The sequence below is a fragment of the Parasteatoda tepidariorum genome, chromosome 10 (genome assembly GCF_043381705.1).
Source record: "Parasteatoda tepidariorum isolate YZ-2023 chromosome 10, CAS_Ptep_4.0, whole genome shotgun sequence".
Classification (NCBI taxonomy): Eukaryota; Metazoa; Arthropoda; class Arachnida; order Araneae; family Theridiidae; genus Parasteatoda; species Parasteatoda tepidariorum.
In genome coordinates, this window is record NC_092213.1 from 28,875,520 (window position 1) to 28,891,401 (window position 15,882).

General features: G+C 29.7%; 1 protein-coding gene and 1 non-coding gene across 5 annotated transcripts in view; one reads left to right on the forward strand and one right to left on the reverse strand.

Annotated features, from left to right (window-relative positions):
* Window positions 1–6,359, forward strand: part of LOC107437611 (uncharacterized) — a 12,837-nt gene extending 6,478 nt beyond the window's left edge. For 2 of the 3 annotated variants that reach the window (XR_006225356.2, XR_006225355.2), the window contains 3 exons: window positions 1,023–1,243; window positions 2,366–2,496; window positions 4,743–6,359. This is a non-coding gene — a transcript (uncharacterized protein). Of the gene's footprint in view, window positions 1–1,022; window positions 1,244–2,365; window positions 2,540–4,742 lie in introns of all 3 variants that reach the window. The other variant, XR_011637892.1, reaches the window with a different exon arrangement.
* A 4,760-nt stretch (window positions 6,360–11,119) lies between these two features.
* Window positions 11,120–15,882, reverse strand: part of LOC107437618 (uncharacterized) — a 164,395-nt gene continuing 159,632 nt past the window's right edge. For both annotated transcript variants that reach the window (XM_043044137.2, XM_043044136.2), the window contains exons 9-10: window positions 15,156–15,301; window positions 11,120–14,121 (exon numbers count right to left, since the gene is read on the reverse strand). In XM_043044137.2, coding sequence (XP_042900071.1) covers window positions 13,825–14,121; window positions 15,156–15,301 — 443 coding nt within the window. In that variant the 3' untranslated portion in view covers window positions 11,120–13,824. The remainder of the gene's footprint in view (window positions 14,122–15,155; window positions 15,302–15,882) is intronic.

Sequence of the window (15,882 nt, forward strand, 5' to 3'; positions counted from 1 at the left end):
GGCTGAGATGTCTTGAAGGATTTGGGGTGCCATTTTGTAGGAATGTTGATTCTTAACCTGCAAACCTATTGCATTTAATTCTGTTAACGTTGTTTTTCGAACTCTGTCGCCAAGGTAAACAAAAAAGCCATAGTTTAAGTGAACACTTGAAGCAATGCGGTAATTTTAAACTATATATATAATCTTGCCATAAAGAATTTTCTGGGCTTTAGAACAGACCAATAACTTAAATATTTTAAAAGTTGTTAAACTTTTTTAAAAATCGTCAATTTGGCGACCTTTTTCCACCTAGATGAAAGTTATCAAAATCACTGCCATATTCCCAGTTTTTGCAAATTTTTATGAGCCCTGGTACTGCAGCATTGGAGTAAGTTTTTAAATATTAAAAAATTAGACAAAAAATTAGACAAAAATTTTTTTCATTTCTTCAAAACTGTCGCTTTTGATATATATTGATGTTGTGGACCATTTTTAAAATAAACATAGACTGCGCTGGCGTTAGATAGGCTAAACTTGACCTTACAGTCATGAGTAACAGTTGCAAACTCATAACAGTTATAAAACTAACATATTATTCATAAAAAAAACATCATTTCCAACTACGACGGAGCCTTCAAAAAACAGCCTTAAAGATAGAATGTATCACCCACAGAATTCTGATTTATCTTGGCATATAAGGCTTAGCCAAAGGTCCTTGTTTGCCATGACTAAATTCCACATGACTGTCACATTTGCTGTTGTATTCAGCGTTGCTGATCATTTCCATGGTGATGCCTTTGACTTTAGTCCCCACTGTTAAACATAGCCAACTTGTAGAGATTGCACTCCATTGAGATCACACTGATCCATGTATAGTCACTTTGCATCATTGGTATCCACAATCTCAATGATAGTTAACATAAAAAGTGACCATGACAGTGAAAAAGATGGATTTTGTTTGCGTGTCTGACTGGACGTGTAAAGATTTTGAGACTTTTCAAGCCCTGTACACAGTGACGGTTAGGAATTTGCTGAATTTTTAGAATTTTCAGAATATCTAGTGACTTTTGACAAAATTTTGAATACTATAGTTATTTTATTTTTTAAAATCTATTCTAGCAATCACCAGTTGTCTGCACAAGGTTATACTCTTCAAGGAACTACACTTAAACATGCTCATGGAAGAAAACAAAGAACTTTCAGCAGAACAGAAAGAAAGCAGAACAGAGATCTCTGGAGTGACTCAATAAATGACTCCTTACAGGTCAATATATTTTTAATTTATATTCAGAGGTGTAGTGATATTTTTTCTGGGTATTAGGTAGTCTCTGAAAATTTTACGAAGTCTGTGTGCATTAAAATTTTTAAATATGCTGCATTATTTGTTAAATGTGTAACAGCTTATATTATTAGGGAATCTGCCATTTTGTTACCTTAGTTCATTAAATATCTGAGGACCGGGATAGCCTGGTCAGTAGGGCGCTGGGCCCATGTCTGAGAGTTCGTGGGTTCGAACCCCGCCGGCCGAAGACTCCCCATATAGTAAAGTGACTGATGCACGTTAAATCTGTCGAGTCGCAAAAGTCCTTCATGTTCCCATAACAAATCAAAACTCTGGGGGTACTGGATTGGAGATAGATCGTTCTCTGATTCAGTCAAAATTACGATCTGTGGGTGAATGACTGGTTGTATGAATGGGTCCGTCCTATAAACGGGTGCGACGTATGATGTGGCAGAAATCGAATTCTTGGCCATAGATGGCGCCACTGAAAAATAAGAAACGCACACTCTGACTTAAATCTGCTTGAATCGGTTTCACCAACAGGCTAGCCCGTGTGGCTAGTGGCATTAGAAACAACAACAATGATTAAGTATCTGAGAAATTCTTTTAGACTTTGGAAACTACTAGTCCTCAGGACCTAGGACTTTTCTACGAAGGTAAATTTCTCCCAATGCTTGATCCAGGATTCCTCTGTCTACTGGATTGGGTTCAAAATTATAAGGCCAAGGAGTTGAATGTTGGTTGTCATAACCTCAAAATACAGTCGGCTGTTCAGCAACAGTTATGAAAAAATAATAATAATTTATCAAATCTATGTTTCATTAATTTGAGTATTAATTGAATTTTACTTAATTCTAATATTCGGTTACACATGTAATAAAATATTTTTGATTTCTCTGTCATTCTTTATCTCTAAAGTTAGACTGAAGTTCAGTTTGCATGATGTAGAATCAAATATCTCTCTCATTTAAACATTGTTAAATAAGTTCTATAATTTTTCTTTATATTTAAAATAAATGTAGTTACTTTTTTATTGTAATATCATTCATATCGTTGATTTTATGAATCATGTTGTTTTATTGACTAAAATGTATATATTTGCAGATCAACCCAACTCAAAGCAACTTATATTTCCTTAGCGAAACTGTGCCACATAATTCTGCATCAACTTCTACATCTGATGGTCTATCCATACTAATAAAAACGGAACCTTTTATTGTGAACAATTCGGCTATGTAAGCTAATTTATTGTAAAGTTTTCATTATTATTTGTGCAAGGTATTGTGTTTTATTAATACTATCATTATTAATTGTTATTATTTGAAAGTTACAATGCAACTCTCTTAAATATTTTCCTATTAGATTCTTGAAATTCATTCTTAGTAATTTAATAGTGCTCTAATCTTAGCCATAACTTAATAATTATTTTAAAAAAAAGCTTAATGTTTTAACATTAGAATTATTTTCTCGATTTGAAGTTAAAACATGGATATGGAGGTTAAAATCTCCTGTAGATTTTATTGCATTGCTTGGTTGGGTTAATTGAATTATTTGCTTGGAAATTTTAGCTAATAACTTTTAGAAATGTAACAAATATTTGGTCACTATTCAGTATTTAGCCCTTTTGTCAAATATTTGGTTGGGCAAATATTTGGCAATGTATATTTTGACAAAGTTTTCTTTGTTTGGAATTATTTTCTCGATTTGTATTTGTATATAAAAGATGGATATGGAGGTTAAAATCTCCTGTAGATTTTATTGCATTACTTGGTTGGGTTAATTGAATTGTTTGCTTGAAAATTTTAGCTAATAACTTTTAGAAATGTAACAAATATTTGGTCACTATTCAGTATTTAGCCCTTTTGTCAAATATTTGGTTGGGCAAATATTTGGCAAGGTATATTTTGACAAAGTTTTCTTTGTTTGGAGTGAGGGATTTGTGTAGATTTAAGGAAGAATGATCTAAAATCTTATTCTTTACTATACATATACATTAGTAGAAATTGTTTTTACATGCATGTGTTAAGTTCTAAAACCTGTTATTTTATATTCTGAAAAACAAATTGAAAAGCAAAGTTTGAAGAATTGAAACTTTATTAATTTATACTGAACTTTTTGGTCGAATATTCAGTTATTCAGCCAAATCACTATTCGTTACAGCCTTAATAATTTTTAACAAAATATATTATGCATTATTAATAATATAAAATATGTTCATAGATATTTATTTATGTCGAGCAATATTTCTTATGCTGTTATGAAGGATTAATAAAATTGTCTTTCAAGCTTGGATGCTACTTAAAAGGAGAATTTCTCGTCCCATTTATATTCAATTTTAAAAATATGAATATAAACTTTATTGCTGCTTTTTAATATAATTTTTAAAGTAATGAAGCAATTATCATGTAGAGTATTAATAGATGGAAAAAAATTCGTTGCATGTCTACTTTTTATTAACTGGTCAGTATTTGTTCAAAATAGCTGACAAAATTGAAAACCGTGGAATATTTTTGTTAAAAAAAGAAATATTAATTTTCATAAATTAAAAATATGGGTACACAATTAATTAGTTCTATAACTATATCGAATTTTGGTAAAATAATTGTGGTATTGAGGATTTTTACATGATATATGTACGTAATCGACTCTAATAATATGGACTAACCCCTATGAAAAACGTATTGCTAAACTTGGTACTTATATTATTTGATTTGTTTATAGCTTTTAACATTGGAAGACATACCATAAAAAGTCTAGGAATGAAATGTATAAGTTTTTGACCGATGATGTTTGAAATTAATTAATTACTTAATAATCTTATTATTAGTTAATTTAATAATCTTTTAAAATAAAATTATTAATGCTCCTTATTAAAAATGTTTTGCTCTAATTTTTAATTATATATATATATATATATATAAAACTAACTAACTCAGTGGCGCGACAGCCCATTAAGAGGGCCAAGGCCGACTGTGCCCATCTCAGTTTTCTTGACCTTGGGCTCTGGGGTGCAGGAGCATATGTTCCGGTCAGGTGGTCAGCCGAACGCGGAACCCCCAGTGTTAGTTCCCAAGCATGCTTGGTACTCATTTTATCGACCCACTGAAGGGATGAAAGGCTGAGTCGGCCTTGCCCGGCCCAAGGATCGAACCAAGGACCTGTGGCACGACAGCGCGAAGCGCTACCGCTCAGCCACCGGGCGTCNATACAGTGTTTAGTATACACCTAAATTTAAATAGTTTGTAATATATATGTGACATTGGGTAACCAATATTCTTAAAATCTAGACTCCAAGCGTCACCTTGAATTACTCCCAGAATTGTATCATGCTGTTTATTTTATATATGTATATATGTATATATCATTTCCTTGTGCTATTTCTTGGAATTAGATGTTAAGAATAAAGAGAAAAAAAGCAACTAATTACTTTAAAGCTCATCATTAGATTACCCTGGCATTTTCTAATTATTACTTTTTTCAGTAATGGATCAAATGTGCCCGTCCATTCAACAAAATCTTGTGTTTAATAATCTGAACAGATGAAGGTGATTTAATTATGTGGAGGAAGTAGATCTCATTATCATCTTCAATATACTCTAAAAATGTGACTCTGGTATGACCTTGAAAAAATTTCAAATCAGTTGAGATTCAAGCCATGCATGAGAAATGAGAACAAAACTTAAGTTAAGATGACAACTTGCCTACTGTATGGTATTGAAAAATGTGTTAAACTGATTCAAATGCTGTGCAACATGTTGTGCAAACTCATTGTAGAAAAAAAAGAGAAAAAAAAATCACATTATTGTTCTTAATGCCTGAATAATTTTCATTTTTATTCATTTGTTATAAATGTCATTATTATCTTCCTTGTTTCAAAATTTTAATTTTTTTTTAATGTTTTTGTTGTAATTTTGAGTTTTACTTATTTATAGTAATCATGTTGTATTGCTTAGTTCCAATATTTTTGCTTTTACCTTGTTGCATGTTTTTCTTCTAAAATCAACTTTCTTTATATAAACCTTGTTGTATTTACTAAATTTGATGTTTTTATATTAACGTTCTTGCATCCTTAAGTTTTAACATTTATATAATAACACTAAAATTTTTGTGTTTTTCAATTTTTATTTCATCCATTTATCAGAATTAAACAGAACAGATAAAAATATATTGTGTATATGTTTATATAATTCTCTTAAGAAACTTGGCAATTTGTAACATATATTAAAAATTCTCATTACACTAAGTCTTACTTGGATAAAAATTTTCATAACTTATTTATAAAAGTTATGTAACCATGAGTTAAGTATCTTTCAATTGTTAAAATTTCTATTAATCTGTTTCAGCATAAACTTTACATTTTCCAACTAATATATAGCTAAATTAATTGTTAAATTAAATTATCTTAATTTTTGAAATCCCAAGTACCATATTTTTAAACTGTTCTGCAATTATTTTTTTTATGTTAAGCCTTACTTGGATCAAATTTTCACATCTTATTTTATAAAGGTTATGTAGCCATGAGTAAAGTAACATACCTTTCAATATGTTTAGATTTCAAATAATCTGTATGAGCATAAAATGAGCATTTTTTAACTAATATGTAGCTAAATTAAATGTTAAGTTAAATTATCTTCATTTGTAAAATCCCAAATTATTTTTAAGCTCTTCTGCTAATTAAGAGAACAGAATGTGTGTTTATTTGCCAAGTAGTGTATAACTTAGATAGAAATATTTAACGTACAATTACAATTGATGTTTTACATATTATTTTTTTTTGTTTCTGATTTGAAAAGAAAAAAACTTTATGCTAACAGCAATCAGTTTTTAACATTAATTTAACCGAAATGATTATTTTACCCTGTATTTGATATTGGTCAGTGAAGATAAATGTTTATTGGTGGGTTGCAGCTGTTACTGGCTGAGTCAATATTTCATTTCCTTATATTAATTTCTGAATGTGATATTTTTTTAGAAAGAGCTATATTTTATAATTTTATCATTTAATTATTTATAGTTATAAAGAAGTTGTAGTATTTGTCTTTATCAATCATTTATTTTTATAGTTGTGAATATTGTGCTAAATAAACATTCCAGGGATTTTGTTGTGTCACTCTAAATTAATGTCATAATACAGTGTTTAGTATACACCTAAATTTAAATAGTTTGTAATATATATGTGACATTGGGTAACTAATATTCTTAAAATCTAGACTCAAAGCGTCACCTTGAATTACTCCCAGAATTGTATCATGCTGTTTATTTTCACATCGATGCAGAGGATGCCTCTTTTGAAAAGAAAAAGTTTCTCCACCGATCGAAGGTTGCTGTTAAGCAACAGGGACTGGCCATGAGCGTTATGCTCTCTCACCATGAAACTATATAATTCTCTGCCAAACTTAAAGAAGTGTAGTGTCGATAAAAGGATTTCAGCTATTATCAATAAAACTTTAGTATCCTCTGCTAAGCAAGAGCCTCCTGTTCAGTTCCAGATCGTATTCTTCCATGGTGCATAGCGTTTTTAAAAAAGTACTTAAAGGTGCTTATTTCGATTTTTGTTTTTTAAAAGCCCTTAAAGGTGCTTTTTTTCATTGGGTGTTTTTAAAAAGTACTTAATTTTCCTTTTCAAAAATGATGTCCCACAGTGAACTGATCGTTAAGACACGGTTCCCAGCAGATCACCGAAGTTAAGCATCACTGGCTGCAGTCAGTGTGCGGGTGGGTGACCACTTGGATCAGTCTGCGTAGGAACCGAGGGTGTGCGGTATTGGACCTCGTTAAACTGTTCTACCGTAAAGTGCTCGACTTCGCATGCAGGTCATCGGGCTACCGAAACAGTGGTGTCATCCCCTCTGCAGAGGATCAAAATTGTGATGGCATGTCTTCGGATCATCCTCAGGGATGTTTCCCAGACCGTCGCCAATAGCCCATTGCGCAGTCTAGTGCGACGTAAATTAGCAACAACAACATCAAAAATGAGATTTTTTTTCTTTACTATGTTGATTTTCGCCACATATTATGCAAAAGCGTGCTTTTTACATTGTTCTATCCAACATTTTCACAATTCATTCAACCACAATCGATTTTGGCGTACAATTGGTCCATAGCTTATAAAAGTGCCAATCATTTTACATGTTTGATGAAATACTTGGGAGTCCGTCTACTGAGCTGGGTTCGGTGAGATTATTGCACTCTCATGTGCAACTCTGCTGCATTTTGCAAGATATTCTAAATTTCAAGCTTCATTTTCCACCAATATAATTCAAGAAAAGAGTTCTCTGTCAGAAACTAGCTATTTTTTTCATGATCACGTAAAGTCTTGCCAATGTATAGAGTGCTTAAAAATATTTTTGAGTGCTTAAATAGTACTTAAAAGGTGCTTATTTTTTGTTGAAAGATTTGACTGCGCACCCTGTCTTCTTTTATTTAAAGTTCAAATAATTGGTGGTGACTCAATGTTAATGTTACTTCCACTAATTTTTAAACATGGTCAATTTCCTTATGATTTACATGTTTAAACAATTCCTGTCGTATTTCTACAATCTAAGTACTCTTTCCTAAATCTAACCTTATTTGTTTTATACAAAGTATGTCTACCTAAATGTTACACCTAAAGGGTTTCATCCTGCATTATATTTATTTTAATGGCACAATTCAGAAATCGCTTTTTTAATCAAAGCAACTGGTAAAATTAAATTTATTCTAATATTTAACTAATTCTCAATTTTAATAATTTTTTTATAATAACACAGAGAAGGATATTATAAGCATAAAGAGAAATAACTAAAAGATATACAGCTGTATCAGTACTTTTAAGCAAATATCATCATAGCAACATGAAATTAAATATTGAAGAATCATGTGTTTCTTTTCATTCTGTTTTGGTACTGAGTATGATATTTTAATCATACTGAAACAGCTGTATGTCTTTTAACTATTTTCGGTTAGATTATTATATTCCAGCTTAACTTTTATAATTTGCTTTTTCAGTCCTTGCTTTCTCTTTTATAGGATGTAATAAATGGGGAACATGTTTCTTTGATTTATCTTTTAAAGTGCATTCATTTTGCTTATTATATTAACGGGAAGCAAACTTTTATTTTTAATTATTTTAAATAGATGAAGTATTATATTTAAATGGAAATTATTTACATAGGTACAATATTTTGTTTTTTTTCTCTGGTTCTTTTTTAGCTTCTAAGTACATTAAAACTATGAGAAAAGACCATCTCTATGTAGTGACTTCCTCGATTTTCGACCACTTTTTAGAGGCACCAAATCTTTTCCATAAACGAAAACGTGTTGAAGAAAAGCTTTAAGGGTGACCATCAATACCTCTCCCAGTGACTAGGCACACCTCTGCTCCAAATGCGGTTAAGGTTAAATAAGGAAACACAAAATAATATCAAAACAAAAATATTAGCAAAAAAAAAGTAAATTAAATGTATTCAAAATATTTGTGCAAGCCTTTTACTTAGAGAGCTCTTTTTGACGATAGCTGAAAAAAGTCTACAACCTCATTGAAACTAAGCATCTCAAACAAATAAACCTCTTCTTATCTTATAAAGATAACACATTTTTTTTGTTATAAATTCAAATACAAACTTTAACCAAAAAGATAATTGTGTATTTATTTAAAATAGTTCTATCATTCACAATTGGTAAATTTGTTTATACTCAGTATTATATCAGTAGAGATAATTTTTACTGATATTAAATTGTATTCATTGATCCGGTTTTCATGACGCTAGCACAAGTGGCATTTCTGCACCCAAACATGTTTTTCAAAAAAATTACACCCTCGATTTTTATTAGTTTGAAATATAAGCAATTTTTTTGAAATCCACAAATTAATAAAAAATATTTTTTTGCAGCTTTTCCTTGTAAATTTAGTGATACTTTGAACGTTATTGGACGCCCGGTGGCGCTTTGCGCTGTCGTGCCACAGGTCCCTGGTTCGATCTTCGGGCCAGGCAAGGTTGACTTAGCCTTTCATCCCTTCAGTGGGTCGATAAATGAGTACCAAGCATGCTTGGGAACTAAACACTGGGGGTTCCGCGTTCGGCTGACCACCTGACTGGAACATCTGCTTCTGCACCCCAGAGCCCAAGGTCAAGAAAACTTAGATGGGCACAGTAGGCCTTGGCCCTCTAGGGCTGTCGCGCTGCTGAGTTTTGAAAGTTATGAAGCATTGATTTACCTGTCTACATTATGCAAAGTTTCACAAGTTGACCAGATCTAAAGTAATCGTGCTTCATCGTAGATGTGGATTTAAACAAAACCATTGTGGTAAGGTCTTTTTTTTTTTTTTACAGTTAAAATTTTTATTTAACACTAACATTATCATAGACATGCTTTTATTTTCTCATTCAAAATAATGTATTCGAAAATGTTAAATCCAACTTATTTGTCATAGTTTATTTAAAATAGATTCAGTTAATAATTTACACTGCTTTTGGTTGAATATTTTTGTTAATAAAGTGCATTTTAAACCATCAAGCATTGAGCCCATGCCAAAAGTTATCCTCATTGAATAACTTAAGAACGATTAGTATTTTGATGTGTGAAAACCTTTAGCTTAAAGTTAGAAAAAACTCACACTCTATTGTTTAATGTGTATTTTAAATCAAAATTTGATATAAATAACTCGAAAAACTTTTTACTTTCTGCTTTATAAGAAAAGTTATTTCGTTATGTTATTTCCAACTTTTGAAAATTTTAGCGAGATTCCATATTAAATTAATTTTCTGAGATTTTCACAAATAGATATTAAGTTGAGCAATCAACATCTAAAAGTCATTTCACTCAACTTAATCAACTTTCCTTCTTGCTAAAAAATGAGTTGTATACTGACTTAAGTAAACACAAAATAAAATTTTAATAAACTATGATTAAAGACATATAGTATTTTTTTCTTTTTGTACAATTGCAATTTGCCAATATCATAATAATCTTTGATTGTTCAATGTACCGAGCTTTCAAAATGTTTAAAGACCTCAATCATGCAAATAATGATAGGAAAAATTTGTTTTTTTGTTTGTTCTGAATTGAAATTACTAATCTAATAATGTTTGTTATAAAAAAAATTATAGTGTTGGAGAATTTTGTAATGTTTAAATTTGCTTCTTAAAAATTTTGTATACATTTTTTTAAGGGTTCTTACTTTTTATAAATATTATAAATTAAACCATCAATTTTTCCTTATCATATATTTTAGTTCTGAAAATGCTCTTTTTAAATTAATTTAGAATAATCAGCTTTTAATTATAAAAAAAAACTGTTTGTAGTGTTTATTCGTATCACAATAGGCTATCTAATTCCGCATTTTTCACTAACGGTAATTTTAGAGGCTACCTAACAAATCTTAACCAAGGATACTGGTTACTGATATGTTGAACGCACAGAAAATTATTTGTCATAAAATTAACTATTATTGCTGGTCAGAGAATTTTATTGTTTAATATAAAATTCGAAATGTTAATATGAAATGTTTAATGTATATTAAAATTCCTAGTTTTGAGATCAAGTCATGATCATTTAAATGCATAAAACATTTATTTATTCTGTCAAGTAAAGGTTTTCAGTTGAAAGCAGATTTCCTCATGTATGAATTCATTCTGAAATTCTTTTTACTCAAATCCCTTAAAATGGCTTTGGAATAAGCTCTTTAATTAATGATTGAAATAAAAATATCTGTTGGTATTTTAGAGTTAGAAAAGAAGTTTTATACTTAGTTGAGAACCCATTCAAAGTGCTTTTTTTAGCACTTTAACAATGTTACTTTTCATACAGACTTTTTCATGCTTCCCTTGGATGTAGTTTAGATCTTACATGAAAATTAATAAAAAAACAGACAAGAAATTAGAAAAAATTTACTTTATTTATCCTAACAAAAATAACATATTTACATAATTATGGAACATTGTTCCTGTCACATTTTTAGGTAGATAAAAACCCAGGTTATGGCGATGAATGCTTGTTAAAAGTGTATTTTACAAACAATGATTATGATGAAATTGTAAATTATTATATAAATAACAATGTTAATCTTTCTGTAGTTTAATGAGAAAAAATTCTCATTTCTATTCCTAAGATATAAAAAACAAAACATTATTCAGATTTACAGGGAACATTTTAACAAACATAAAATGTTTTACAATGGCAACTAATTTTGAACACTGTACAGGGTATTCAAATAATACATCACTTCTTCAAAGTATCATTAGATATTTTGTAATTAAGTAGTGTGCACAATAAAATGTTTAAATTCATCGCTGTTTATAAAAAGTTAAATTGTTTAACGAGTATCGACATACATTAGATTTTGTGCAGATCTTTTACAGTATTTTTAACATTCTAAGGGTATTAAATTCCTTTTGCAATTATGATTATAATCATAAGCATCACTTTAATTCAAGGGCTGTAGACAAATTTATATAAGCTTATTATTATGCATGTAAAATTGTTCTAGTTGTATATGAATATGGAACAATTTATTAAAATGAAAAGACAAACTTATTTTGCAGCTTTTAAGCTTTACCTGTTTATGCACTTTTTATATTGTTGAATTTAATTTGTTGGAAAGTCTATTGAAATCTGAATTTTTGTGTATCTATATTTACATTGAATGTTTCAATTTCAAAAATATTGGTTTATTTAAAATATCAAATTGTTAGACTAACAAGTCGTAAATTTTCTATCAAATTTGTTAATAAATAATCTTATCTTACCACTCAAATTGATTTTAATTTCTTTTTTAAAATACCCTGTACTAAAATAAATAAATTACATATTTCATCTGACAAGATGCCTAAACACATGTCAATAAATGTTAACCTTGTTAAGAATGGATGAAATGTGCATAAAAAACAAAATGCATGAAAAATGTGAACTGAATTTCTTTTTTTTTTTATTAAATTACAATAAGCTCTGTAGTTGTGAGTGCCAATAGCATTGTTTTGTTACATTAACCCGTTTAGCTACTTTGTATAAATCTGATCTTTTCATAGAACTAGAGAAAAAAAAATTTCGTTTTTTAACTATCACTTTATTTTAAATGAAATTAAGCTAGTTTTGTCATGCTCTACACTTTCTAAAAATGTAAAATTCATTAAAATAACTATATAATTTTACTGTAGGAAAAAATCTAAATGTCTGATTGTTTTTCATTATTAATATTTTAACTCTACACTGCATGAATATTATCGGATTATTAAAAAATTTTTCTCAGGTAATTTTATATTTTAATCTGTGTTCTAAAATTAAGATTTTTATGAAAAGTTTTAGATTTTTGGCAAAGATTCACCAGGAGGTATGGGAAAACCTAACTTATAAGATTTGGAAAACCTAACTTATAAGATTTCTGCCCTCTTTTTTACTATGATATACTATTTAAAAATGTAAGAGATCCCTTCTAAATTTCAGTGGCCAAACGATCGAGTGGTCAACATGCCTGCCTGCAGAGCCAATAGTTGCGGGTTTGAATCTAGTGCAGGACATCTATGTATCTTTCTGTGTAAATGTGGCCCACCCTATGAATGTGTCTGTGGCAGTATGGCACAGGTAATGTTGCTTGATTTCATAATGTATGTTCACGGTGCCCACTGGGATAGCGTTAAATTAGAAACACTTCCAGCATCTTCCGAGACGAAGAACTTGCTCGGTGCTTTCCGTTAGAAAAGAGCTTCAAAATTTCGAATTATCTGATAATAGTTAATTTGTAAAAACCTCCTATTAAAAAAAGTCAGCTAGATGAATCTCAAAATGACATTAGGTATTCGTTATCTCAACCAATCATAACGAACTATTATCAGGGATGTTTAGTGTTCAGCTACTGTACTGTGAAAGCGTCTGAACAACAAACACCCTGTCTGTATCTTTATTATCAGTGTCATTTTAGTATCCACAAGATTAATTTATTTGTTAGAAATTTTGTAAACTTTCTTGATATACAGAAAATTAGTAGTGGCTTCATAGAAATCTTATTTATATACAGGCAAAAGAAAAAGATGGTGGGCAATATCAATTTAGATTTTTCACTACCCTTCCTTCTGAATGTTTTTCAAAAAGCCTATGTGTTTGTTATATTCATATTTAGAATTCGCTTTACGTCACAGTAATTACCCCTAGCTTTAAAAGGTAATTTTGCAGAAAATTCAATGCAAAACTGATATCATACATCACTGTGCAGTGTAGAATTAAATTTAAAAAAAAAAGCAATTTAATTATAATTTTTGAATAATAATGTTAAAGAAAACTCCATCAAACATGCAATTATCAGATTATACAATATTTTTAAATATTTCTTGTGCTTCTTTATTAATGCGAGGCTCAAAACATTAAAAATAAGCTGCTCACACACTTGAAGCACATTATCAACCATGCACACATCTCCATGATATTGATGAATTGCTATCATCTCTCGCAAAACTCAAGTTGACTTTTACTAATTTTTCATCATTATATGCCTGAACTAGTCACGTGCATGAATCAGTTCCAGGTAAATAAATCACTTGAGGTATAAGTTTGTAATAAAAGTATTATTTGGATTTGACAACCCTGATGATCTAGATTCTAGAGTTGTAATGATTGTGATGACCGTTTGATAAAATGGAACCACCAGAACTTTTGTGCAAAGGTTCTTTACTGGAGTGTTGGGAGTACCTACTGCTCGGTCTTGAATGGACAATGGCATAATGGTCACTAGCATTGCTCACTGATCTAGCAGTGGAGTTAAGAGTCGAACCTCCCGACAGGTAGCCGGGCTTGTGAAGAGAACTGCGAGAGCCGTAGTGGGAACCTGACACCCAACCCACTCTGTAAGGATCGTAATCATCCATTTCTGAAGGTTCTTTATCAACAACCTGAAATGGAAATTAAAAATATTATAAAAATGTAAGATTAGCACACTCAAATTTAGTTTCAGTCTCAATTGTTTTGATATTTTCTGTTCGAATGTGCAGCTGATGTATTATTTCATTATAGCACTTTCAATTCCAACAACTTTATAATTCTAATACACTAATGTAATTTCTAAATCACTAGAAATCCTTTTTGTTGGGTTGTTAGCAAAAAATCACCAAAAATTTACCTATTTTATTTATATGGCTTATTACTGATTGTATTTGAGGAGCCTAATATGTAATTTTGATTCTAATAATATTTTTTCAATGTAGATATTAAAATGGAGAAGATGGACTTTAACACTAAGAAGAGGATCAAGTAAGCAAACGTATGGTTTTCTTATGTCTGCAATTACGGGACAAAATTCCACATAACATTCTAAATGAGGTAAACAAAAAATAGGATAGTTAAATTTTATCGTAATCTAGTATCGAAAATTATGAAAGAAATCGTTTAATTTTCCTCAATTTTTTTAAAAATAATTCTAATAACTCAAATATTCTTTTAAATAACTAAAATATTCTATTTAATTTTACTGAATATTTTTGAAGTTATAATTAAGGAAAGGTAGGGGCAAAAAAATTTATGTTCTTATAAAAATGTCCATATCTTCATGAATACTTAAGCTAGGTTTACAAAATTTTATGTCGTTATTGCATATTATAACCAAAGCAGAATATGCAAGTTACAAGCTTATTGCTATATTTTATGGCATAAGGTGTTCTAAAGCATTATTTTTTTATTGCTGGTCCTTCAAACCTTTGAAAACTGTATTGATATTTATGAGAAATTTCATAGACAATTATTTTAAAAATTAAGATGTAGTATATGTATTTCTTGAAAAATTTAAAAAAATGCGGAGTACCGAAGTGTTTCCATCATTTTTTTATCCAACCCTGTAGTAAAGTCATTCATTATCAGCAAAATATACAATTAATCTGTATTTACTGAAGAAAAAATAAAGTAAATGCGAACAAATGTTAAATGAGCTTACCTCTGTTTTTGTACATGTACAAGTAAGTGATGAGCAGAGGAAAATATTGACTATTAACATCACAAGAAGCAAAATGGCCAGGCAGATACACAGACCTATCAGCCAGGGGAAACGCCATTCTGTACACGTTTCTAGAGATTCTGCCACTGAAACACAAAGTACAAAAAAATATAAAATTGCTCTTAGTCTATAAGTAGCATTCTTCTTAGTAAAAATACCGTGTTAAATCTGAAATGAATATTCCAGATTTTAGATTTGTTTTCAAAATAACAATGTAATTCGCAATAAAACTGGTGTAATTTAGTATCTAACTGGAATAAAGATTTAATCACTAAATCACTATTTTTACTTAATAACATAATTATTTTTAAACATTTGAGTCAATTGATATGCTTAAAATGTTAGTTTACCATTAATTTACAGTCATTAATTTCTGTAATCCAGATTTGAGGTACTTTAGTTACATTACATATTTCTTTTGCATTTTCACTGTTAAGGCATAGCATTATTGAAAATAAGATGGGAAAAAAGTAATATTGACAAACTATTTACTATCAATTTGGTAGGGCTACTTTTATTATTAGAAAATAATTTTGAAATGTTTACAAACTTTTTTGATTGTATCAGAACTATTAGTTCTGTATTTGCACATTATTAACTATGTGAAAAAAAGGATAAATTCTCAAAATTATTTTTGAAGCATGAATATTTTCTCTTAAGTGTGCAA